Source organism: Hesperophylax consimilis, chromosome 16, assembly GCF_061612785.1.
Source record: "Hesperophylax consimilis isolate HC1 chromosome 16, BYU_Hcon_1.0, whole genome shotgun sequence".
Classification (NCBI taxonomy): domain Eukaryota; kingdom Metazoa; phylum Arthropoda; class Insecta; order Trichoptera; family Limnephilidae; genus Hesperophylax; species Hesperophylax consimilis.
The window spans coordinates 3,069,619-3,094,707 of NC_142851.1; the positions used below are offsets into that span (position 1 = coordinate 3,069,619).

Sequence of the window (25,089 nt, forward strand, 5' to 3'; positions counted from 1 at the left end):
AACACGATCAAATGCTTTGCTTAGATCTAGAAAGCAGGTATAGATTGGCGTTTTCCTTTGTTTATTTTAATTTGTTTATTTATTATAGTAAAAATGTCATTTTTCGTTTTTTCAAAATTATAAATTTCCGAAAGTTTGTCACCGATTTGCTTTAAATTTTTGACACAGCTTTGCATTAGAATACGCATGTGTTTTTATATACCTATATTATATAGATATAATAGCTGTGACAGGTAAAAACATCGCCATCTGTTTTCGATCTGCACAGACAGACTAAGCCACAGCAATGCGCGGCGGGGTTCAGCTAATTTTAAATAAAAAAAGTATAATGAAAAAAAAAAAATTATATTAGTAGCATGGATGATTTGTTGTGGAAGTTTGTTCCATGCGTTCACTACTCTATTTGCAAGGGAGCGTTTCTTAGGATTGGGTGCAAAAGGTGTTTTATTATTTTTTAAGATTTGAGCAAAATAGTATTAAAAACAACCGTTTTATTTCAGATGGACAGCGGGAATGGCGTAAAGCGGGAAGCGACAGTGGATGATCTTATAAAAATAGTGGAGGACCTTACTAGAATACATTAATAACGTACTGCACATTAAACATCCTCTCCTGGCTATACACAGTTAGTCACAATTCTGTAGGTTTGATCTCAACCAGCCTTGACACACGTTTCGTAGCAAACTGCTAACAACTTCAGGGATGAGTTGTTTGCAGTCAGCGTACATACGAATAATGTGTTATTTTTTGCGAGGAGTTCCTAATAATAATCTGGCTGCAAACTAAGTAAATTCTGACACGAATTTCGTACGAAACAGTGGTTGATATTAATAAAATAAAATTTGCACACACATAAAGGAAATATGTAACAGCAAGCAGCAGTTGTAAGCGCTAACACTTGCTCGTTGGCGGCGTAGTTATCCGGCAAATACCGGGTACTCTTCTTTTTAATTGAATTTTTGTTCTAAATAATAACAGTTCATTTATATAGTCCTGTTTTGTGAAGGTTCACCTCAAGTACGCTTTACGCTGAATTCAGTTGTGATTTATTTTAGATAGAAAACAAAAAAATTAAATTAGTCAATTAAACTGAATGCTAGATAATTTGAGTTTTTAGTATTTCTAGTTTTATAAAACTAATTGTATATTTTTTTCAATTGTTGTTCCTAGTGAATATACACCTGGAATTATTCCCTGATCTAATTTGAATTCCCCAAAGTCGGGAATTTTTTTTTTTTTGCTAAGAAAGTTATTCTGAGTGGTGTTGTCTTTTTTTATAAAAAATTATTATATTTAACAAGTTAATAACGATATTAAAAATTAGTTTTTCGATATTTCCAAAAATGATCTTTCGAAGTTATGAAGTTTCAAAGAGAACTTTTGTAAAACATATACAATTGTGTCTCGTGATGTCACACGCTTATCGGCTGGCCGCAAATATCAAAATTTTAAAAAACTTGAAAATTTCTGTTATTCTTAGTATGCTCTACTTAAAATGATACATTGTAAATAACCTGAAATTTCATTGTAGGGTGACATTCATGCTGTCAACATTTTGATGAAAATTCCTGCAATACATATTCCTCATTTTGAGAATTTTCAAAATAATGGGAATATTCCCCAAACATAAATTCCCGGGAATTTACCCATCACTAAGTTTATTGTCAGTTTATGAGATTTGGCATTACATGTGTGGCCAATGATCCCTTTGAAAGGATAGCTCATGTAGCAGGAGAGGATGCCTTTAGTATTATTTACTCCTTTTTCTATAAGTGTTTATTTAAACCCAAATATTGAATACGCATGTGACCCATTTCTCCAATACCCAATAATAAATAAATAAACCTATTCAAAATTATATTGTATTATTTATAAAAAACATACGTTCTGTTTGTGGGCTTAGGATCACAGGGGCCTAAATACAAAAACTGGTGCTTTGAGTTAAGCTTTGTTTCGGTAATGCCATAATCATATTTACTAATGACACAAAGCTCTATTTCGTAGTTTATGAGATACAGTTGGGCTTATGAGCATACGTTTTTCTAGATGGGCCCCTGTGATCTTAAACTCCAATGAGTTCATAACCCATCTGCGTCAACCAATTCCAATTCGGGAGGTGGGTATGCGTACCCCTGCCCCGGGAACCATTTATTGGATAACCAACACCCCTGCTAAAGGTCACCCCAAGTGGATCAATACGTTTGGTGACTTAGCAGGGGTGCCCGGGTTTGTGGGGTGAGGTTTGCCTAAGTCTTGGCAGCAGATGCGTTTACCCATCTACTGCGTGGTGGGTCGGATCAGATCGGGAGAAACTGGTTAAGGTAGAGACGTTTTGACCTCTCTCTCGACCCATCGCCTTGCACCACAGTGGAAGGGATGGATTCATTTACCCCACCCCTCTTACCTTTTTCCTTCTCAGAACTTTCTCTCCTTCCTTTCCCTAAAAAAAACCTCAATATATGAATTATTTTTACTTTTAAAGGCTCGTAAATCTCCAACTTACGATTGGGTGTTAGAGCACTGTCTTGCATAAGAACCCCTTCAATAAAAAATATTAAAAATTTGATGAGGTTTAAAATTAACTTTTGTATGAAAAAGGCCGCACTAGCATTCCTCTTATGTGAATTTCTTTTACAAAAAACTCGCACTCCCCCCCCCCCCAAGGGCCCCTTGATTATGTTTGCTGTATACCCTGTATATAAAAAATCTCTCACCTTGTACTGCTGGTAGGTTTTCTATGCAACTATGTATATAAAAATCAAAACAATTTATTTTTTTTAAATTAATTTATTGCATCAATTATTATTAACTATGTGCAAAATTTGAATGTTGAATAAGCTTTATGTAAAGAACAACAAGAGATTTGTGTAAACATGTTTGATTTTGTTGATAAATTGAAAAATACACACAATTCTGATTATAGAAACTGTACATTGTATAGTTTTATTGCTTCATTATGTCAAGCAGAAACATAGACTGAACTATTTATACACTTTTAGCTTTAGATGTGCTTGAACAATAATAAATATTTATTTAACATTATCACATTAATCTATTAGAATGCTTTTTCAAGGCAAAGAATACAGATTTGATAGGCGATCCAGGAATTGAATCATTTTGAGTCAATCTCATGAATATTAGTTACATTTAATATTCAACTACAGTCAAACTTGGTTATAACGAACACGAGGGACTGACTAAAATTGCTCCTTATAGCCATTAATCATTATATCCAAAATAGGTTTTTTAAGTCATATGTACCTACCTCTACTATCAATATACTCGCAAATGTACAGTATATTTTCAAAATACGAGTAAGTATTAATTACTAAAAATATAAATGAGAAAAATTCACTTTTATTAATCACATTTATAATCAATAAAGATTTCGCTTTCATGCTTATCAATTTTCTCCTCAAAATAATTAACGCATTATAACTATCATCACCTGTTTCAAGGCTTCCAAGAAAAATATAATTAAATTATCTATCTTATTATCACTAGCTTGTGCGTATCGTACCGCTTGTAAAATCTCACTTGTCATAAATAACTAGCTTGTTGGATTGCTATAGTTTTCGGCTGTAAAATTTTACTTGTCACAAGCCAGCATGTCAATTTCATACGGCTCACTTCTCTTTAGAGAAAAATCAAAATGTTTGGGGTAATTCTCGAAAACCCTGGCTGAGAACATTTTTTCATAGTTTTGGTTAATTTACGCTGTATGACCTAAATGAAACTAAATTCTAAACAATCAACAAAAACCCTAAATTTTGAATTTCACTGTCAACCCCCTCCCCCTAGAGAAAACAAAAAAATGCACATCTAGGTTTCGGGTTATTGAAAAAATAGGCAAAGTAACCCCTCTACAAAAAAAAATATGCATAGTTATGATGTAGGTACTCATAACTAGGTACCTTCATAAACATATTTATTGGTTTTTAAAACAAAATTGACCATGAGTTGTAATACAAAAGACGTAAAAATGGAACAAATTTGCAAAGCTCAAATTTCACATGACTTTCGCAGATTTTATAACAATATAGGTAGTGCCATAAAAATATGAGTGTGTCCTTAACGGGATAGGAAACAGCTGGTGTTCGCAGCGCTATACCGCCCCTTTGTTTGTTACTACTAACTTCGAGAATAATTCCCAATTATTCCCTTTTTTCTCAGACCCAACGACCCATTTAAGTATTCAGAAATTATGTTGACAAAATTATTTTCACGGTATATCAGTGAATGAACCTCGTTATAATAACCAACAATTGTGTGAAGATAAGCCTGAACGAAAATATTGTTTTGTAATTGCTCTTTATAGCCGTGATCTCGCTATTGTCGTGATCGTTATAACCAAGTTCAACTGTATTTGGAATGGCAAGAAATAATGAATATTATAATTTCAATAGCACCGTTATAATCATCACAATTAATAACTCTACAAGATTGTGGAATATTCTGCATAAGGGACAATCTTACTCGGATACAACTCACATTCAGATTCACGAATTTCCCGCTTGTACCACTAGTTTCCGGACACCGTGTATAAAGTTGAACAATTATTTCCCAGCCAGTAAATAAGGCAGATTATTATTAATTCCTAAAATCTAACCGTAGTTAAGTTATTTGATTTGTCATTTCTAATCAAACCAGTGTATCTAGCATAGTCGAACGATAAAACACTCTATCAACACGATATTAACGAAACCCGTCATCTATGGTCGGTTAGCAATATTTGCAAGCACGATCAGAATATGATTACGACAGTCGGTAGACAAAAGCAGCTGCTATTAGCGTAGACTCCAAGGTGTCAGATAAGCTGTCAATATGCATATTTTGGATAATTTCGTACTAACTAAGCTCTTAGAATTGAAAGAAATCATATACACAATCCATAGACTTAATAAATTCATGATTCTGTTCCAGTTTGGAAAAACAAAAGTTGTTAATTTTGACTAAAGACATCATTAACTAATTAACTCCCTTTTTAGTGTCAAAAGTACATGCTGACTGCCAATTTGTATTAAAGTTATTATTTGAATTCGAAATTGAAAATTTATTAGTATTTTTAAATTAACGTAGCCGTCTGACATTTAGGAATGTCAATTGTTGCCAGCGTATATCGATTTCTTATTTATTGTATTATCAATATCGGTATAGCTATCAACAGTGCGACCGTGCTCGGGAAAGCGGTATAAAATCATCGGTAGTTATGCCTATCGACCCCATATGGAGCATAATGTAATTTCTTGAAATTTTTTTTTTTATTTCTAAATATTTATTTTTTTTAAAACAGAAAAAACCACTGGAAACAAATGTGATTTTAGATTGATTATTTTTATTATGTATTTAATACATTTATTAGCCTACGGTAACATGGAAAGTTTTAAATGGACTAGTTACGGAGTTTATCATAATTCAGAGAAGAGTTTAGGAAATTATTTTTATTACGTATTTAATACCTTTTATTACGTATTATTTACTAGCCTACGGTATAACGTAGGAAGTTTTAAATGGACTAGTTACGAAGTTTATCATAATTCAGAGATGAGTTTGGGAGCCTTGTTGGACATGAACCAGGACAGAGCAAACAGGAAGCTGGGAGGGCAGCTGTGTGGACCCTTGGACCCGAGGATCTTGGCTGCTTCCGCTATGGGCATCTCTATCACGTCGATCAGTTCGTCGTCAACGCCACCACCTGGAAACAGACAAAGTTAAGTTGAGTACAATTTAACAATAAAGAAATTTTATCAGGTACACTAATTTTTAATTACTACGGCAATAATAATTTGAAAATAAAATCATAGTTCATTCAGATGTTTGACCCGCAAAAATAAAAAGAAAGGCTTATAATGCGTGTTACTTCCACATAGTTTTTAGTTTTAATTTTTTAGATTTTTATTATAAACATGATTTTTTTTTTATAATAAACTAATGTTTATAAGATAAGGTTTTTATGCACAGCACAAATGATAACAAATTATTACAAGCATTTATTACTCGCTTGAAATTAATATCCATACAAATTGAAAATATCTCCCCTCTTTCACTCTATGAAAATAGAGTGAAAATAAATGCCGCCGATGGGAATTGAACCCGTACCTTCTGATGTCCAGAGTGGTCCAAAGCACCTGACCGGACATCAGAAGGTGCGGGTTATTTTCTCGTTTGGCGGCATTTATTTTTACTCAGGAGATATTTTCAATTTGTATGGATATTTCAGGTGAGTAATTAATGCTTATAATAATTTGAAAAAACATAATACATATTAACCCTTAAATGCATACTGTTGCAAAACTGCAACATACCGTTCAAACCACCTTTAACTCTTTGGTGTATACTTAATGCATGCCGTTTTAGAATTATCAAGTTCACGGTAATATATTTTATCGAGTGGCATCACCTTTTTTTTCTTTCGCGAGAATGTCAAATGTCACTTTTTCTTTAACAAAGTGAAGATTCTCGAAAATTGGTTGGAGGTTAGAATTACAGTTTTGTTTTGCTGTTATTATTTAGATTTTCTTAGGTAAGTAGATACAATAAAATAATACTTATATGTAATAACTCGTATTTTTTCCGGTACACTTATTAGTTTTGAGAAATTGTTTTAGGTTTTTTATTTTTTTGTCGTACGTAAATTGTTCATATTAATTTCTATTAAATACATGGTGTTGTAAATCTGCAAAAATTGTTTTTTTAATCAAATATCATTAAAAAATTACAAAAAAATAATTCTTTATATTTCCTTGCGCGTGTAAATATCTACAAAATATATTTTTTTCCAGAAAAATAAATAAATCATGCATTTAAGGGTTAACACACTTCCAGCAGTCCAATAATTTTACACAAATATTTTATATCTATCTCTTTGTAAGGGTCCCAACTATATGTACAGTCAAATTTGGTTATAACGAGCATGAGGGGACTGACTAAATTTGCTTCTTATAGCCATTACTCATTATATCCAAAATAGGTTTTTTTTTAAAGTCATATGTACCTACCTTCCTACCTCTACTATCAATATATTTATTTATTACGCGCCCTAGTGGGCTTTTCTTAAAAACAAAATTACAAGCTATTTGTATCAAACTCAAAGTAAACACTTAAAAATTAATACAATAAAGGAAAATGTAAAGATAATGACAAAAAAGGATGCAACAAAAAAAAACACAGAACAAAATACATATGAATAATGACAAAAAAGGTTGCAAAAAACACAGAACAAAATTCATAGTTAAAAATATGAACAGGAACTAAGAATCTTCACACATATAATTGAATTTAAAAGATTCAACAAAACAAAATAGTAGGAGCGAAGAAGTTATATGGGTACATAGGTCTATTTGTGTCTAGAAGAATAAAAGTGATAGAATATACAACATTTATACTGATTAGTTTTAAGATGAAATATATCACCCAGATCAGAATATTTGTTTCCGAGACTGTGAAGTCTAGTAAGCTAGTGTCCTGGTGTTATTGAAGTAAAAAGGTAAGAAATGTCGGCATGATTTTTTGGGAACATGGATATTGATAAATTGAATTCAGGACAGTCAATTTTAAAATGTAGTATTCTTTGTAACAGTATTAAATCTATGCTTATTCTTCTTTCTGAAAGTTTCAATATAGACATTTTATCCGGGAGGTAATTGTAATCAATGTTTTGTATAGGAATATGCAATTTATAGTTTATAAACTTTAGAAACTTCCGTTGAATCTTTTCAATGTTATATGAATGAATATTGAAAAATGGAGACCATAACGTAGAGTTATACTCAAGTTGGCATCTGACAAGGGTTTTATATAACATAATAAATGTTCCTTAATTATTGAAATCTTTTGCAGCTCTCAAAACAAAGCCAAGAGTCTTTAGGGCCTTGTTGATAATATTATTAATATGACATACAAAGGTGAGTTTACTGTCGAACATAATGCCTAGATCAATAATTTTTGAATACTGAAAAAATATAGGATTATTTATTTTGGAAAAATGAACTGACATTTATTTATGTTTAATGCTAATTTGTTGATTGAGCACCATTCAAAAAGATATCTCAAGTTAGTTTGAAGTGTAATACAATCATTAATGTGGTTAATCTCTTTATATAGTTTCATGTCATCGGCAAACAGTAGAACGTTTATGTCAGTAAATACATCAACAATGTCGTTTATGAATATTATAAACAAAATGGGCCCTAGATGAGAGCCTTGCGGCACTCCACTTGACGACATAAATTCGTATGAATTTGTGCCATCTATTTTCACACAAAGACTTCTTTTGAACAAATAACTAGTAAACCAATTTAGTAAATTCCAAGTTTAGCTAATTTATTGATTAATATTTTGTGACACACTTTGTCAAATGCCTTGCTAAAGTTAGTAATATACAGTTTATTTTCAAAATTAAAGTATTATCAATATCAGTTTGGCTATCAACAGCGCAACCATGCTCAGGAGAGCGGTATAAAATCATCGGTAGTTATGCCTATCGATTCGATATTGTAAAGTTATCGATTTCACTGTGCTAGACAGGGTCAGAAATAAGTAAAAAATTGAACTTCTGGCTTACGGAAATACAAATAAAAAAACCATCAACTCATTGTAACGATCATCACCTGGTTCAAGACTTCCAAGAAAAATCTCACTAAATTGTTATCGTATTATCGTACTAGCTTGTGCGTATTGTTATGGTTTTCAGCTGTAAAATTTTTCTTATCACAAACCAGTGATGCACAACCCGCAGTTCAATTCTAGCAGGCCGCATTTCAATTTCATACGGCCCACTTAGCTATAGAGAAAAATCGAAACGTTTGGAGTAATTTCGGAAAACCCTGGCTGAGAACATTTTTTTATAGAGTTTTGGTTAATTTACGCTGCATGACCTAAATGAAACTAAATTTGAAGAACCGCTTTGCGTAACACCAAATTCTAAAAAATCAACAGAAACCCTAAATCTTGAATTTCGCTGTCAAACGAGAACAAAAAAAATCCATACAAGTAGGTCGCGGGGAATGGCAAAGCGGCCCCTGTAATGAAAAAGTTGTTCATCACTATCATAAATTTACCCCGTGCAGGAATGTAGGTACTCGTAACTAGGTACCTTTATTGGTTTTTAAAACAAAATTGACCATGACTTGTAATACAAAAAAAGATGTAAAAAGGGAACAAATTTGCGAACCTTAAATTTCGCATGACTTTCGCAAATTTCATGACAATTTTACATAGTGTCCGATGGATAGCAATGTTTCACATTGCCGACAATATTGCACAGGTGGTGTCATAAAAATATGAATCCGTAATTAACGGGATAGGAAATCCCGCCAGCCGCCGTTGTGCGCCGGGCAGCAAACCGCCGCGCTATACCCCCCTTTGTTTGTTACTAACTTCGAGAATAGTTCTCAATTATTCGTTTTTTTTCCAGACCAAACAACCCATTCAAGTATTCAGAAATTGTGTGTATAAAATTATTTGCACGGTATATCAGTGAATCGATCTCGTTATAACAGCCAACAATAATATGAAGATAAGCCTGAACTAAAATATTGTTTTGTAATTGCTCATTATAGGCGTGAACTCGCTATAGCCGTGATCGTTATAACCAAGTTCGACTGTATACGTATTAAAAAAATGATATTTTTTAATAAGGCAATTCACCCTAAAAAGAGTGCTTTTCTTTATTTAAAAATGTGAACCAAGTCTTCCCCATCTTCAAATTCTCATCTTTTGTGTGGAAGAATATTTTATACAAAAGAAATTATTATTTAAACCTGTAGATAGGGTAATAACATCCTTGCACTTATCGCACCGAAGATGCGGAAGTTTTTGTTTTGTAATGGATTGTGTCAAAAGAAAAATAATAATGTACATTTTTTACAAATAAAACATCACTAAATGGTCCAACAATTAACTTCACTTTATGGAGTCGTATTACAAAAGCAGAGTTTAATTTTAATTTTATAGTCGGGGTGTGATGAGACGATGCAAAAAAATTCATTATAATGTATTATTTTCAAAGATATAGCTGTATAAAACAAAGTCCATTTTCCTAAATGGGACCCTTCTTTTCATCAGAATGAAATGTATTAAGTAAAATACCTTGGTTAACTTTCATACCATCCGAAACTTCACAGTAATACAGCGCCTGCATGGATCCCGTGGTGCCAACACCTGATCTGCAGATAAAGGAATTACAACATTTGATTTTAATAATAATAATGTATTCCAGAAAGTATGCAGGGGTAGTGCAATGCAATCAATACATTCCATAATAATTCAGAGTAAAACAAAATAGCAATAATAAAAACAGCTAATATAAAAAAACAGAAAAGAAGTGGAAAAATATAAATTATGCAAATAGTCATTTATGAAGGATATTTGCGTCTCCAGAAGGCGATTCTATTAGTATTCTTAGTTTGGCGTAGTCTGCATAATAAGCTTATCATCCAGTGGTGGAGAAGTGCTCTGAAATAGCACACTCGTCCCTCCAGTAATATTTCCATGGCGCTGCAGTAACTCGGTAGACGGAATAGTTGTCGATAAGCATTGTGTTAGGTGACTTTTAGCTTATGCCATTGGGATGCAGTGCAATCTACACACAGTTCTAATGTGTAGAGCAATGTGCAGAATTCGTTGAACAGTTTAGTTATCAAATGTTTTGGTACCTAACTAATAAACCAGAATTTAACAGCTAGATCATATTAGTAGAAAGGTGTTGTTGATTTTACCTGTATTTCATTATCAACTCCAGAGCTTCTATGGATACATTGTATCCACACTCCTCCAGAACTTCCTCTCTGGCGATCTCATCCCAGGACAGGTTCTTATCTATTATCCCGGCACAGAACTCCAAGGCGATGCCGAGGGAAGCGGGGTACTTGGAAGTATCAATCTTGCCGGTCGCGCGGACTTCTTTCGGCACAGAGTTGTAGTAAATGGCTGAAAAATTATAATAAAACTGATCACATGGCGGGAGTAATATGAGGTGGGTTTTACTAGAAGACGGTCTTCCATCTAAATACTGGTGGCAATTCCAGAGAGAAGACATCCTGTTGGCCGTCCCAGGAAAAGTTGGGAAGCAACATATAAAAAACAATGTTTTACGTAAGCTTTTTATTGAGTATTACAAAGTAAGGAAACAAAGGCACATAAGTAAATTATCGAAAATTAAAATCGATCATTGGTAAAATTCTCTTCAATCTTAATATGCACAAATTAATAAATTAACACTTCTTTTCAACTTAATTACTACAAGAAACAATGGAAACTTTTAGAATCGCTGGAAATGCACAATACGTCAAACAAGAAAAAAAACATGGTCAAACAGTCAAAACGCATGAATTTTTGAAACTGTGACTGACAAAAAAAATGGAACTTAAATGCACTATTTTCCATTTCTCCCAATGTAAATAGTCGTCGTTTATAGTTTTTAAGTTTTATTTAAAAAAATATATTTGTACTAAGCATGTCCAGCTATCTTAAGATTACCTCTGTTTCTTGTAGTATTTAAGTTGAAATGAGGTGTTTTCAATAATTCAGGGGAGAATGAGAATTTTACCACACTATAAAGAAGTTCATATTTTAGCCCTAAAAAACTAGTGTAATTATTCTTACCTGGTCGAAACTGTTTAACCATCACAAGTGCTTTACGGGTTATATTGTAGATGATAATAGCTACGCTATCATGCACTTCCAGGAGGTCCCAAGACTTGACCATACCATTTTGAGTGTAATTTAACCTAAAAGGTTTCACGTAAGGTGAATCGGGGAGTGGAGAAACAAACACGTCTTTAACGTCCTGCATTTTAAATTTGTGTACTTGTGTACAATTCGATTTATTACTATGACAAAGCGGCACTTAGTATCTTGGTATTATCTTGATTAACTCAAGTACCTTCCACTTCAATACAAAAATCGTCTACGTGGAAAATATTTCAAAGTAATCTTCCTGTACGGCTTGAAATAAGAATTACTGCAATGAAACTAAAACAATTTATTGAAAAGAACGTTGAACAAAATTCTAACTATGATTCTAACACTGTCACATATTTTTGACGTATAATACCATAGACTTATTATATAGATAATGATGTAAATTTCGGAGCTGCAAATTTTCGTAGAAAATATAGTAAATGTGTTTCAAGAGAGTGGTATATTTATGGTTTCAAGTTTCAAAGAGTATGATGTTTATATTGTTTATGCTACGGTATATTTTGACAAGCCGTTGCCGCTGCAAAATGATACGTCAGTATTTTGTGGTTATGTTTTCATTTTATACTCGTTGTCCATCAATGTTAACTTAATAAAGTATGGGAAAAACTAGTTTCTTGTAACATGGCAGGACGACCGGCGAAAATTGGTTTTAAAATCAAGCTCAGTAGCGAAACATCGGAAAAACTGAAAAAAGAAGAAACCGAAAATGCAATTCGAAAGGAAGCTGTAACATCTTCAACTGTAGCGGATTCGGCAAAGGGAACATTGCTGTCTCAAGATAAACCAGAAGAAGATGAGTCCTTACCAAAGGGTTCACCCGTTCCGCACAGTTTAAATTTGATGGAAGTTGAATCTACGCCGTCAGGACATCCCAATGTAAAAGAAAAAAATCGCAATGAACTCGATTCTATAGAAGATAGTGACAGTGAAGATATTTCTGATAATCCTAAACCATCAGAAAATACAGATGTAGCAGTAAAAATACCCAATGAACCCGATTCACTGGAAGAGAGTGATAGTGAGCAGACTTCTGATAATTCTAAGCCAACAGACAGTTATGCTGAACACATTCATTATGATGGAGAAGTAGCTGTGTATACCGATCCCGTAACAAAACACGAATTCATTTGGTCAACACCTAATAACGAATGGACTTCGAGATATAAAGATGTTCCGAATGAATCAGATAATGCGGAACAAAGTTTGCAAGATAACGAGAACTCAGGCAACCGTGGTTTTGAAAATGATACACATACTTACACAGATCAGGAAGGTTCCGTTTATGTGTGGGATAATGAAAAAAAGGCATGGTTTCCTAAGGTTGATGATGAGTTCCTCGCTAACTATCAAATGTCGTACGGTTTTATAGACAACACAACCCCTGATAAGGATGTTGTAAAAGAAGCAGAAAAAGCTGCGGAGGAAAGCGAGGCTAAAGCTTTGAAGAAAAAAGGTCCCCCCGAGCCGCCTAAGTGGTTTGATGTATCTGAGGAACAAAACACTAATGTCTATGTTTCCAATTTACCCTTAGATATAACAGAAGAAGAGTTTGTGGACGTGATGCAAAAATGTGGCCTCGTGATGAGGGATCCCGCTACACAAAAAATGAAAATAAAATTGTACACAAAACCTAACTCCAACCAACTGAAAGGTGATGCACTGTGCACATATATCAAAATAGAATCCGTCGAATTAGCGTTGAATATTATAGATGGCTACACACTGCGAAATCACAGACTTCAAGTGCAAAAAGCCCAGTTTCAAATGAAAGGAGATTATGATCCGACCTTAAAACCCAAAAAGAAGAGAAGGAAGGACAAAGAAAAGATCAAGAAAATGCAAGAAAAACTGTTTGACTGGAGGCCCGAGAAGTTCCGGGGAGAACGCTCCAAACACGAAAAGGTTGTGATCATTAAAAATGTCTTTGAACCGTCTTTATTCGACGCAGAAGTTCAATTGATTCTAGAGTACCAGCAGGACCTGAGGGAAGAGTGCGCCAAGTGCGGAGAGGTGAAGAAGGTGGTGCTGTACGACCGCCATCCCGAGGGAGTGGCGCAGGTCAGCATGAAGGAACCAGAAGAAGCCGACGAGGTTGTCAAACTGATCAACGGAAGATGGTTCGGGAAACGGCAACTTACGGCAGAGATCTGGGATGGCAAGACCAGGTACAAGATGGAAGAGACAGACGCAGACTTGAACAAGCGGCTGGGCAACTGGGTGGACTTCTTGGAGGAGCCGGAAGCCAAGAAGAAGAGGGAGGCTGAAGAGGCGGAGAAGAAAGAACAAGCAGTTTTTGTCACACCGGAAGTAGAAAGCGAGGAAGTAGCGCAAAATATTCCAGATGCCGAGGATAAATCACAGACAAACCTACAAACAGACGGCCCTCAAGATGCTTCCGAGGCATCTGATGACACAGTGTGAATACAAAAATGTACTTATCACTGATGCTTTTCAATATTGGCAATAAATTCTTTATTAGAAAAACTGCCACATTGATAATTTAGTGACATGAAATTTATGAAGATTATTTGTCAATTTTTTTTATTTACATTTCTGCATTAAATTCACACTATTTTAATGTAAATTCTTTTTATACACTTACCTCCTTACCTATGATTTATTTTTGTAATGTCTATTTTATATTATCTATACAAATAAAAATGTTTGTTTGTTCAAAATCTTAAATCTCCAAAAGTTTTTCGCCGATTGCTTTGAAATTTTAACACAATGTTGCATTCGAATATGTATGTGTTTTTATAAACTTATATTATGTAGATGTCACATGCGAGAGGTAAAATAATGCTTTTTTAAAAAGCAGCATAATCTGTTGGACAAACATGCTTTTTTTTTTTCAACAGCGCCATCTGTTGAACGTAAAAGTAACATGCGCTATTGTTTTTCTATCTGCAGAGATTGACTGAGCCACAGCAACACTTGGCGGGGTGCAGTTAGTAAATAATAAAACTGGAAAAATAATTATATTAATTTGATAAAGTCGGATAAGTTTGATAGACTGGCAAAATCAAGAATTGCAGATGTATTTGGTTAACATTTTTAAACCTATTTCTAATGCCGGGATCACACAAGGACATAACAGGAGACAATACAATAGTGTTAAGTCCCTACTCTGTGAACAGCCTCAACCGCGCAGGGCAGGACAATGTCAAAATGGATACAAGACACGCGTTACAAGCGAGTTCGCAAAATTAGGTAATTGTTGGAAGACGAAGTAAATAAAAAGAAAAAAACCGTGGATTAGGTATTAAATGGGGCGCAGATCGATACTAGGATTGTGTTCACTGATCCTAAAAGAATTATAAGTGGAAGATCCTCACGAGTTTAAAATGTGCATGAGAATGTTACCAGAGCACTTTGATTGCTACTAAACCTCGTTTTTCCAAAAATTCAATGCGAAAATACAATGAGAGAAAGCATACCTGCTCTGGTCAAACTGCAAATAACAATAACGTTTTTAGTGACGGGTATGAGCTTCTGATGGCTGCAAAATACATTTAGTGTTAAAACCAGAACCTGAAGTTTGTGATGGTATCTCCAAATTGCATTACATTATTATTGTCCCTATAATATGGAATATCAATGCTCCATAAACATTTGTGTTCACTATATATCGTTGTCAATTTACGCAACGTTTTTAAGCCAAAAAAATGCGCAGGAGCGACCGGCTATTGTTCTACTGTCTTGTAAAAACGCGTTTAAACGCATACAACAGGGACTGGTGCGGTGGTAGGGGTAAGACACTATCCTGCGGAGATAGCTTGCCTGTCTATCTCTGGGACAGTGTCTTCATTCACTGTCCTGTCTTCCAAACTACTCTTCACACTAGGACAGTGCATCAGGAGCTGGGAAAAAACAGTATTGTTCTATCCTCGTGTGATCGCTGCATTTCACCACGGTTAATCTCTCGGGAGTCGGGTTATATAGCTTACTGGTTAAAAAACACTAGTATAAATATATATATTTATTGAAAAATAATATATGAAATATACAATCTTAGAAATATAACAAATAAAAAACATACAATATAAAAAACCAAGATAAGGCTTAAATCTAACAGAAAGCAGAAACTTAATTGGTAAGGCTAAAAGATGACAGATTCAATATATGGCTCAATCATATTGGCATATTTTTGTCATAATACTCCATATATTGAAAAATGAAGTATTCCAGTCCGAATTGTTGTTTTTATTGCATACTAAACTTAGGTACATGAAAATAATTTAAGATAAGCAGTAAAAAAAGTATTAAAAATCTATAATCTCTAAGAGTAAAATTATTCGAAATGATACGATAAGTACCTAAAATAAAATAATAAAAAAACATAGCTTAACTTGGTAAGTAGGCGAGAGTATTTACAAAAGATTAAAAAATACATAAAACCTAGTTATTTACGTTGATTATGGACCATTATGACAATTTGAAAAATTAAAGACAATGAGAAACGAGGATCAGGGAAAATACATTAATGAACTAATTTAATAATTATTTTAACAATAAGAAATAAAGATCAGAAAGAGAGCAAACCAACACAAATATTATAAGTCTTTTATGAGCACAGGCTTAAATAAAGTATTTTGGAAGAATAAAATAATTTAAAATGGCCGTAATGAGAATCGAGATTCAAAAAAATTGGGGTGGGCAGTATCTTTACACTGCCGTTACTTTTTACGTGAAAATGTCTTTCGTTCATCTATGGGGATAATTTATGTTTTTCTGCTCAGCTGTTTTTTGGAGCACCCCAATATCTACAAGACGAAGCACGAATATCTCATACTTTCTGTTGCGGAATTATGACTGATTCTTTGTTCGGGAGCAAAGTGTTCGATAAATTCGAGGCTCTTATCTGCCCCACTCCCTGCTCTATGACATAAGTGCACTACCAAGCAAGAAGCAATGGTCTATTTTTAAAATATAGATGCCGATTGGCGCCACAACCCTTGGGCCATGATATATATTTCAATATTTGGCGACAACAGAAGCGTTTAACTCTAACTCTGGTGGGAACTTAGTATTTTAAAAAGATACTGTACACTTTCAAAAAATGGCAGTTATTTAGAAAATGGTGCAAAAATAATTGGTGTAAAAATGTTGCAATAAATCAGTGTAAAAAACTGTTATGAAACAATATGGCAGTTCCAAAGCATGGAAATTACAATACTTCAATAATCTAATCATATTTGAATCAACTAATACAAATATGGCATTTGTCATACATCTTTTCTCTCACATAATAGCCCAATCAAAACGAGTATTATGTAGTAATAAATGTACTTGTGAGATTTATAAGAGATTAAAAAAAATACATGTGGCAAATGTTTTCATGGCTTCTAAGAGGAAATTACATGTGAAAAATGTTTTCATGGCCTCTAAGAGGAAATTACAAGTGGTAAATGTTTTCATGGCCCCTAAGAGGAAATTACATTTGAAAAATGTTTTCATGGCCTCTAAGAGGAAATTACACGCGGCAAATATTGTCATGGCTTCTAAGAGCAAATTACATGTTGAAAATGTTTTCATGGCTTCTAAGAGGAAATTACATATGGGAAATGTTTTTGTGTCTTCTAAGAGGAAATTACATGTGGCTAATGTTTTCATGGCTTCTAAGAGGAAATTACATGTGGCAAATATTTTCATGGCTTAAGAGGAAATTACATGTGGCAAATGTTTTCATGGCTTCTAACAGGAAATTACATGTGGCAAATGTTTTCATGGCTTCTAACAGGAAATTACATGTGGCAAATGTTTCCATGGCTTCTAAGAGGAAATTACATGTGACAAATGTTTTCATGGCTTCCAAGAGGATATTCAATTCACATAATTCTATAAATTACTACGTATTTAAAAAAAACATGTGTTATTATTTCACTGGCACTCAATTATTAGTAAATTAGACAAATTACAGAGTAAATTATTCTTAATTAACGTGTGATGACTATTTATGGCAAAAGGATATGTAGTTGATAAAACATTAAATGATTTGTACTGATTTCCATTAGTGATACATACTTAATTTTTGTACTAAAAATATGTTATTCAGTATATAATAGTATGTTTATATTAACATTCACTGTACAAGTATTCATAAAAACATATTTTGGTTTGTATCAATATTGAGGTATGCTATTAAAAATACATTATGTTTTTTACAAAATGAGTAAGTACCTACAAATATTAAAAAATGACTGCAAATAAAATCTTTGTTCTCATTGTTATTATTTTGATCGTTATAATGTAAAATGTTAAAGTTAAACAAAATTAATGTCCAGAATTATGAGCGTCTTTCATTTGTTATTAACTCCTCAGGCCTCTGACATATTTAGACAGAAAGTCAATAAACTCCAAAAAAAATTGAGTATTTCTAAACATATCTAAAATCTAAAAACTGCTTTTGAAAAGTGATGAAATATGTTTTCACATTATATTATTATAAATAAAAGTATAATTTTTGATATATTCAAATTTTGAAGGCGAACATAATTTTTTTTTTAAATCTGTTTACGCTTATGTTTTTTGTTACTAAAATTACTGATAATGAAAAAATATATAAAAACAAACACATTTTATAAGACAAATGTATTACAAACTTAATGGCTACCTCGGTTTTTTGTAGTTTCATATAAAAATAATTAATAAAAAATTCAAAGTTCAAAATTCTTTTTTTTTTTTTTCAAATTGCGTTCCGAACCTTTTGTTTCATAAAGGTGCACATTTTAATTCTTCTATGGTTAACTTATAGATTTCAATATAAAGTGTGGTCTTTTCTCTTTCTAACAATGTTTAGATCATATTTCTCACCATGACAATAAGAGGGAGATACAATGATTTCTATAAGACCATATGAGTTGTTACCAAAAGCGAACAAATTAGACTGAAGTGTTAAAATTAATGAAGTAAAAATAATTATTTATCAGGTATTTTAAAGAAAATGGCAAATCATGAGTTTAATTAAAGAATGCAGATTAAAACTTTAGTAGTCTGTGTATTAACATTCTATGGCAAATCGCCTCGTGAAATGAATTCAACTGATTTGTTGTTTTTAACGGAAGAAATGTGACTAGTCACAGAACAAATTGACTTTTATAAGTCTAAATAAGCTCAGGAATTGTTGGATTGGTTAAAGTCAAGAAGTCAAAGTAAAGAAGGTCCTGATACACCTTGTATAAATTTTTTTCAGTTGTGAAAATTGTTAAATTTGTCACTTGTTAAAAATAAGTCCAATTATCAACCTACAAACTTTCACAAAAGCTATGAGTTTTCAGGTACATTTGTCAATCATTACACCGAAAGTAATTATACATTTTACGGCACCACAAAATGGCCAGCCCAATTCTTTTCAAATGGGAAAATAAAAATGATCACAATTAAAATATATCGATAGTATAAAACACACACAAGATACATGACACAAATACTTATGGCCAGAACTCTGTCCAAAAAGAGGTACATACATGGATTTTGATTCGATGGCTTGAGATTATATTAAAATATAGTACTATAATTTACGTAGATGAGCTGATTACTCAACACACAAATCAAATTCATCTGCTTCCTCCAGCATGGAGTTGAAACCTGCTGCCCATTCATCTACTTCCTTTTCCTGAAAGTATAAAAAATCACAATGTATTAACATTTACATAAATAAATATTCGGTGACACGAGCAAAATGAGGTTTTCCACATATTGTTATTCAGTGAAACTCGTAGACATCCAAATTAATAGACTTGCCCAACATAAAATCTGGGTATCATTTCGACAAGCTGGAGGCAAATCACGTGACCACATTTTTGGCACCCGAAGGGTTCGAGAATGCTTTGAATAAACTACAACATCCGGGGTACACACTTAATATCCTTTTACCCAAATGTTGAACTACAATACACGACATATGTATAAATCCAAACACTATGTTTGGTGATCGTGCATTCGGAGTATCCGGCCCTAAGGCTTGGAATAAACTTCCGATGGAATTGAGATGTAATAACCAGCTCAACAGAATTTAGATCCAAATTAAAAACTCATTTCCATAAATCCATCATTCTATCCAAATATTTCATTTTTTTCCTTTTGTTATACTGTAATTTATGATTCACACGCATATATTTTCTAGCGATTGCGTTCAACTACTTATGATAAAGTCAACAGCGGAAACATAACACGTCAATTGGTTTAATTATTGGCAGATGAATCATCGATGACGATTAATTTCATTCATTCACTTCATTCATTCAAGATATATTTCCAGCTAATAATAAAAACTAATTTTAAAAACACTATAATATAATAGAACTTCCTCCTTCTTCTGGCGATTGTAAAAATAGATTGTTAATGTTAATTTTAGTTATAAGTCTCTACATATGTAAATATATATTTTATTAAGAAAGTAGTTATAGGCCTTAGTCGTAAGTCACTAGATGTAAGTCTCAGAGGTAAGTCACTAGTTTTAAGTCAGTAGTTCTAGTATTAACTATTTAAGAAATATATTTGTACAGCGCCCTTGAGATGATTTCTCACGAAAACGGGGCTATGTAAATTAGCCAAATATTATTTTTATTATTATTATTGATGTTAACTACTGGATGTAAATAAACTTTCAATAATCAATATGATGCTGCTGTAAGTCCAACGTGAATGTGACCAGAGATTCATCTGACAAGCTATTTCCTTTGTCATTCTTTTTAGCTGTTGATTTGGGTAAAAAGATGTATTTTGAATTATTTTCCTTTCGTTTGTTCAAAATCTTAAATCTCCGAAAGTTCCTAACAGATTGCTTTGAAATTTTGACGCAACGTTGCATTTGAATATGCATGTTTATATCTATATGTGCCATGTAAAACATGCTTTTTTTAAAAACAGTGCCATTTGTTGGATGTAAAAGCAACACGCGCTATTGTTTCTTTATCTGCACAGACAGACTGACAACTAAATTAGATTAAATTTCTACATTATTTTTTTATTAACTCCACACAGGAGGCCCTGAAGAAAATAATTTCCCTCAGGGCCTATGTCATCTTTGGGGATGCTGTGTGGAGGGTCTTTTTGTGGAGAGGAAGGAGTGAACATGGGTCTTGAAGAGTCCCATGTTGTAGGAGGGAGGAAACACAGAGGCCGGCAGTTCGTTCCACAGCCGAGCTGTTGAACTTAAGAACGAATCGTAGAAGCGACCCATTCTCATGTGACAAATGTCAACCGTGTACAAATGTTGGGCGCGCTTTTGGCGTGTATTCCGACAACGCACCGGTGCCGAAAGGATCAATGACGCTAGTTCCTCAGAGCATCTTCCATTGTAATACCGATAGAACAAGGACAGCATACCTACCTGACGCCTGTGCTCAAAAGATTGCAGTCCGTTTGTTAAGATTGGGGAATCTATCAAACGGACCGCCCGTTTCTGCACAGAGTCAAGGGTTTTTTTCAGGTATTTAGGGGCTCCGGACCAGAGATGGCTGCCAAATTCGACAGTATTCGTAGGGCGCATTATGGATTTATTGTGTCTTATTGCACAATTAAAATAAAGAATAGTCCAAAGTGTAAATTTAGCAGCTTACGCAGGTTCGAGTTGCATAAAAATAATAAAACAGTTTCACTTATTATTAGCGTAATATTTAAAAGTGTAATGTAATATGTACATAGTAGCAAACTAGTGAAATATGATATTATTTATTATTTTCAGGAAATATTAACGCACCTCTTTTTTGCTCTTTGCTGTTTGCTTCTTCTTCTTCTTTTTCACCTGTCTCTTTGCCTTCTCCTTGCTGGCTGATGAGGAATCAGAATTGTAGTCTGACTCCTCGTCGTCGCTGATCTTCGAGTGAGCTATTGTGACACTCGGCTTTAGGAAAGTCACCATGGGCTTTTTCTTTTTCTCATAACTTTTGCGGGATGGCTAGAAAAAGAATTAAATGATATGTATATACAGGAGCCAACAGAATTGCTCATAATTTGTTATCATTTGGTTACGATAAAAAGGATGACATTTTTACTAATGCAGCGATAAAAACAAAAATCATTCAATCTACTATTTATGCAGGAGTATTTTTGAAGAACTTGCTACCATCAATAGCGGGCTAACGGACCAGTAAGGAAAGGGGAGAAAACACCACTCGCGAGATCGGAGTCGGCTGTAGGAGTGACAGCTTGCCACACAAACGAGAGAGGGCACCCGGAATGAGACAATCCAAGGTACTCGAACGAACCAAACCCTAGACGAACCACGAAACTACTTAATGTGGACAGAAAGTCACTGAGGGAACTGGTAGGACTGATAACGGAATACTCAGAAGACACATGCAGTTGTTGGGAATGGAAAAGACTAATAGATGCAGGAAATGTGAAGAGGATGAAGATACTTCAATTGACCTATGGTGCCAATGTCCCGCCCTGATGGGAACAAGGCTCAGATACCTGGGAAGACACATTGTGGAACCATGAGATGTAGCCACATATCCAATGACAACCCTGATGAAATTTATCAAAGGGACCGGGTTACTGTTAAAGGAGATAAAATGGGAAATAGCACAAGGGGAGTGCTCACAGGAACTATCTGTAAACTGTATCTGCTTTATCATAAGAAACAATCTGCTTACCTTATTGAAGTGTACTAGTTTAGGCTCATTGGCATCAACGGGATCTTCAAACAGAGCCATCTCATTCTCAAGGCTCACTTGGGAGGTCTCCACACTGTCCATGGCTGTTGTATTCTCTTCCACATTGCTGGAGTCGCTATCACTATCATTGGCCAACGATTCAATAACCGGCTCAACCTCTTTTTCTATTTCAAGAGGCGCTTCTACAATTTCATCAAAGTCTTCAATCACTTTATTCTTGGCTATAACTTTTAAGACTTCGGAAACAGTGGCTCTCGTCGGCAGATTGACTGGTGGATTGATTTCCTTCAATATACCTCGGTTCTTCAGAGATTTGGCTCCACCACGAATGGCATTAATGTTCGGAAGTTTTGGTTTTTTTACAGGAGATACATTTTCTTGATCAAATTCCGCTGAGTCATCGAAACCAAAACAATTATCAACAGTTGGATTTTCAACCTCCACTACCATTGGTGGAGTTTTCTCCGGTGTAACTTGAACTGGCACCACTACTTCGTTTGAAGAATCCTTTAAAGGACTAGGCGGATTAAGTTCGTCGAAATTATACGGTTCCTTAGAGTTTTTGGAAGGATGACACCTTTTCTTGGCAGTTTTCTTCATGGACTCCTCGTAAAATGACAATATGCTTGTTTGCTTCCAGTTAGCAAGTTTTTGAGAATCATTGACATATTTGGTCGGTCGTTCGGGCACATTATTTGCGTTACTGTGATCAGTTTTGTTAATATCGTCATCCAATCCGATGACGTGGAATGTATCTCTTTCGTATGACGGTGTCATGGAGGCTTTGACGTAGAAGTTGCATGGCCATTTTCTAACTTCATTGTCGTAGTTAACTCTCCACGGGCTCGGGGCAGGTTTACGCGCCGATCCTTGGATCATGCTGCTACTAGCTGCCGGCAAGTCGGAGAAGCAGCTCATACTGCGGATATCGGCTATGTTACTAGAAGAGTTGCTGTTCTCTGCCGGGGGCTCAACATCGTCATCATGGTTATCCATAGGGGATGAAGGTCGAGGAGAGTAGCAGAACCTCGGCTTAGAAATAGGAGACGGTGCACCATCATCCAGATGTGGAACTGGTAGATCTTGGACTGGTCTTTCACCCTCGTCTTGTCTTACCGCCTGAATAACATGTTCAGCTGGTTGCAATATAATATTTTGTATTGCCTTTTGAGCTTTCTTTTTCTTGAGTAAATTTTTAATCTTCTGTGTCTCTTGTATTTTCTTGAGCTGCACAATGAGATCCTGGAGAGCGGCGTCCCCGTCAGTGAGGGCAGGTTTGGCCTTCTTCCTCCTAGTCACTGGCTTTCGGACAACTTTCTTCTTTTTCGGTTTAGAAGGTTCCTCATTGGGATCAAAGTCAAACTCATACAGCGCCAACCTGTCCGGGGTGGGGATGGCGTGCTTGTCTAGTTGGATCATCTTCTTTTTATAAATCGGTGTCATATTATGTTTATTTACATTGGGTTCCACTTTGTTGGGGGTATTCGACTTTACCGGTGACTTAGGGACTACTGGAGTTTCAGTTTTCTTTGTAAATTTACCGAATTGGACAGTACTTATCGTGGCCGGTTTATCACAGATAGTTTTCTCTTCAGAGACTTCACAGATTTGCACAATATTTTTCTTCCCAGGTTTAACACAAACAGTCACAGCTGACGTCACTTTATTTGCTACTCTGGACCTTGTATTAGCTCTTGTCGTCTTGACTGGAGAAATTTCGGGCATTTCTAAAGTTTTTCTTGGTATTGATTTAGATACTGTAGTACTTTCAGAAGGTGTTAATCTCGAAGGAGGAATTCTGGCTGGTTTTGCTTTGATGTGGGGAGTGCTCGAAAAATCTGGAATAATTGTTTGGTTCGATGCAACTGGACTCATTACATGGTCTTTAAACTTCGCAGGTACATTGGGAGTTCTTTTAGGCCTATTAATAGTCGTTTTGGTAGACATTTCCGTGACACTCGCCGGAGGAGAAGAGTTCAAGTCAGAACCTGAGTTAGTTTTGTCAGCAAGGACCGGCCTTCTGCTTCTTGTTCCATTCTTCCCCGCAGGTTTTTGCTGTTTTGTACACATTTTCACATTAGAATTCTCATCTTGTTTTGCGCCACGCGCAGGCTTACAATTAGAAAGGTCAGCAGTTTTACGAGTGCTTCGCAAAGAGCGCATATTGAAATTCGGGTCAATTTGTCATCTGTAATAAACAATAATAAACATGTGATATCGTATAATTGACGTACTTATTACATCACTAGAAACAGAATAAACACCACAGTCATGAATAATAGTCACAATCCGAATATCAAGAGATTTAAACGGTTATTTCTTACATTTAGAGAACTGACAAACTGTGACAAACACAAGGCAAAACAATCAAACAAAGTTGTCTATGAATTTAACCGCCAAGTGGCCATCTTGTGTAGCCAACAGAAGAGTTTCAGGCAGCCAACGAACTGTCGTCATATAAGTCATAAACAATATTATTCAGAATCACAATTAAAGTCCCTCTCACGATTGATATGTTTAAATTTAAAAGTATTTAGGTAACCTAGTTATTTTATAATCCAACCAAATTAATAATCATTTTTAGGTGGCATACTCGTCGGCTTTACAGGCCGGTTTTCTTTGGCCGGTGTTGGTGGCAAATAAATTAGAAAAGCGGCACAAGACACCGGCATAACATGCCAGGGACCATATCTGCAATTCGAAAACCGAAAAATGTATGTCTGATTTAGCTTAAGTTGATCACCATATCTGACATTTTTTCCAC

The 25,089-nt window shown here is 34.5% G+C and overlaps 4 protein-coding genes across 5 annotated transcripts in view; 2 read left to right on the plus strand and 2 right to left on the minus strand.

The window, feature by feature from the left end:
• The window catches only part of pic (DNA damage-binding protein pic), a 37,293-nt gene extending 35,438 nt beyond the window's left edge, over positions 1-1,855 (plus strand). For both annotated transcript variants that reach the window (XM_089641401.1, XM_089641402.1), the window contains exon 22: positions 501-1,855. In XM_089641401.1, the coding sequence (XP_089497527.1) occupies positions 501-584 (84 nt within the window). In that variant the 3' untranslated portion in view covers positions 585-1,855. The remainder of the gene's footprint in view (positions 1-500) is intronic.
• Positions 1,856-2,819: 964 nt separating this feature from the next.
• LOC149416560 (uridine diphosphate glucose pyrophosphatase NUDT14-like) lies at positions 2,820-12,034 on the minus strand. Its single transcript, XM_089641403.1, has 4 exons — positions 11,605-12,034; positions 10,719-10,929; positions 10,090-10,166; positions 2,820-5,695 (listed from the first exon to the last, which is right to left on the minus strand). The coding sequence occupies exons 1-4, from the start codon at positions 11,792-11,794 to the stop codon at positions 5,532-5,534; spliced, it is 642 nt and encodes a 213-aa protein (XP_089497529.1). The 5' UTR covers positions 11,795-12,034; the 3' UTR covers positions 2,820-5,531.
• Positions 12,035-12,182: 148 nt separating this feature from the next.
• Positions 12,183-14,287, plus strand: barc (RRM1_TatSF1_like and RRM2_TatSF1_like domain-containing protein barc). Its single transcript, XM_089641404.1, has one exon. It carries the CDS (start codon positions 12,325-12,327, stop codon positions 14,122-14,124), a length of 1,800 nt encoding a protein of 599 aa, XP_089497530.1. The 5' UTR covers positions 12,183-12,324; the 3' UTR covers positions 14,125-14,287.
• A 1,472-nt stretch (positions 14,288-15,759) lies between these two features.
• LOC149416562 (uncharacterized) lies at positions 15,760-24,769 on the minus strand. The gene is made up of 4 exons (XM_089641405.1): positions 24,650-24,769; positions 22,305-24,513; positions 21,407-21,604; positions 15,760-19,318 (listed from the first exon to the last, which is right to left on the minus strand). The coding sequence occupies exons 2-4, from the start codon at positions 24,486-24,488 to the stop codon at positions 19,238-19,240; spliced, it is 2,463 nt and encodes an 820-aa protein (XP_089497531.1). The 5' UTR covers positions 24,489-24,513; positions 24,650-24,769; the 3' UTR covers positions 15,760-19,237.
• Positions 24,770-25,089: the final 320 nt, after the last annotated feature.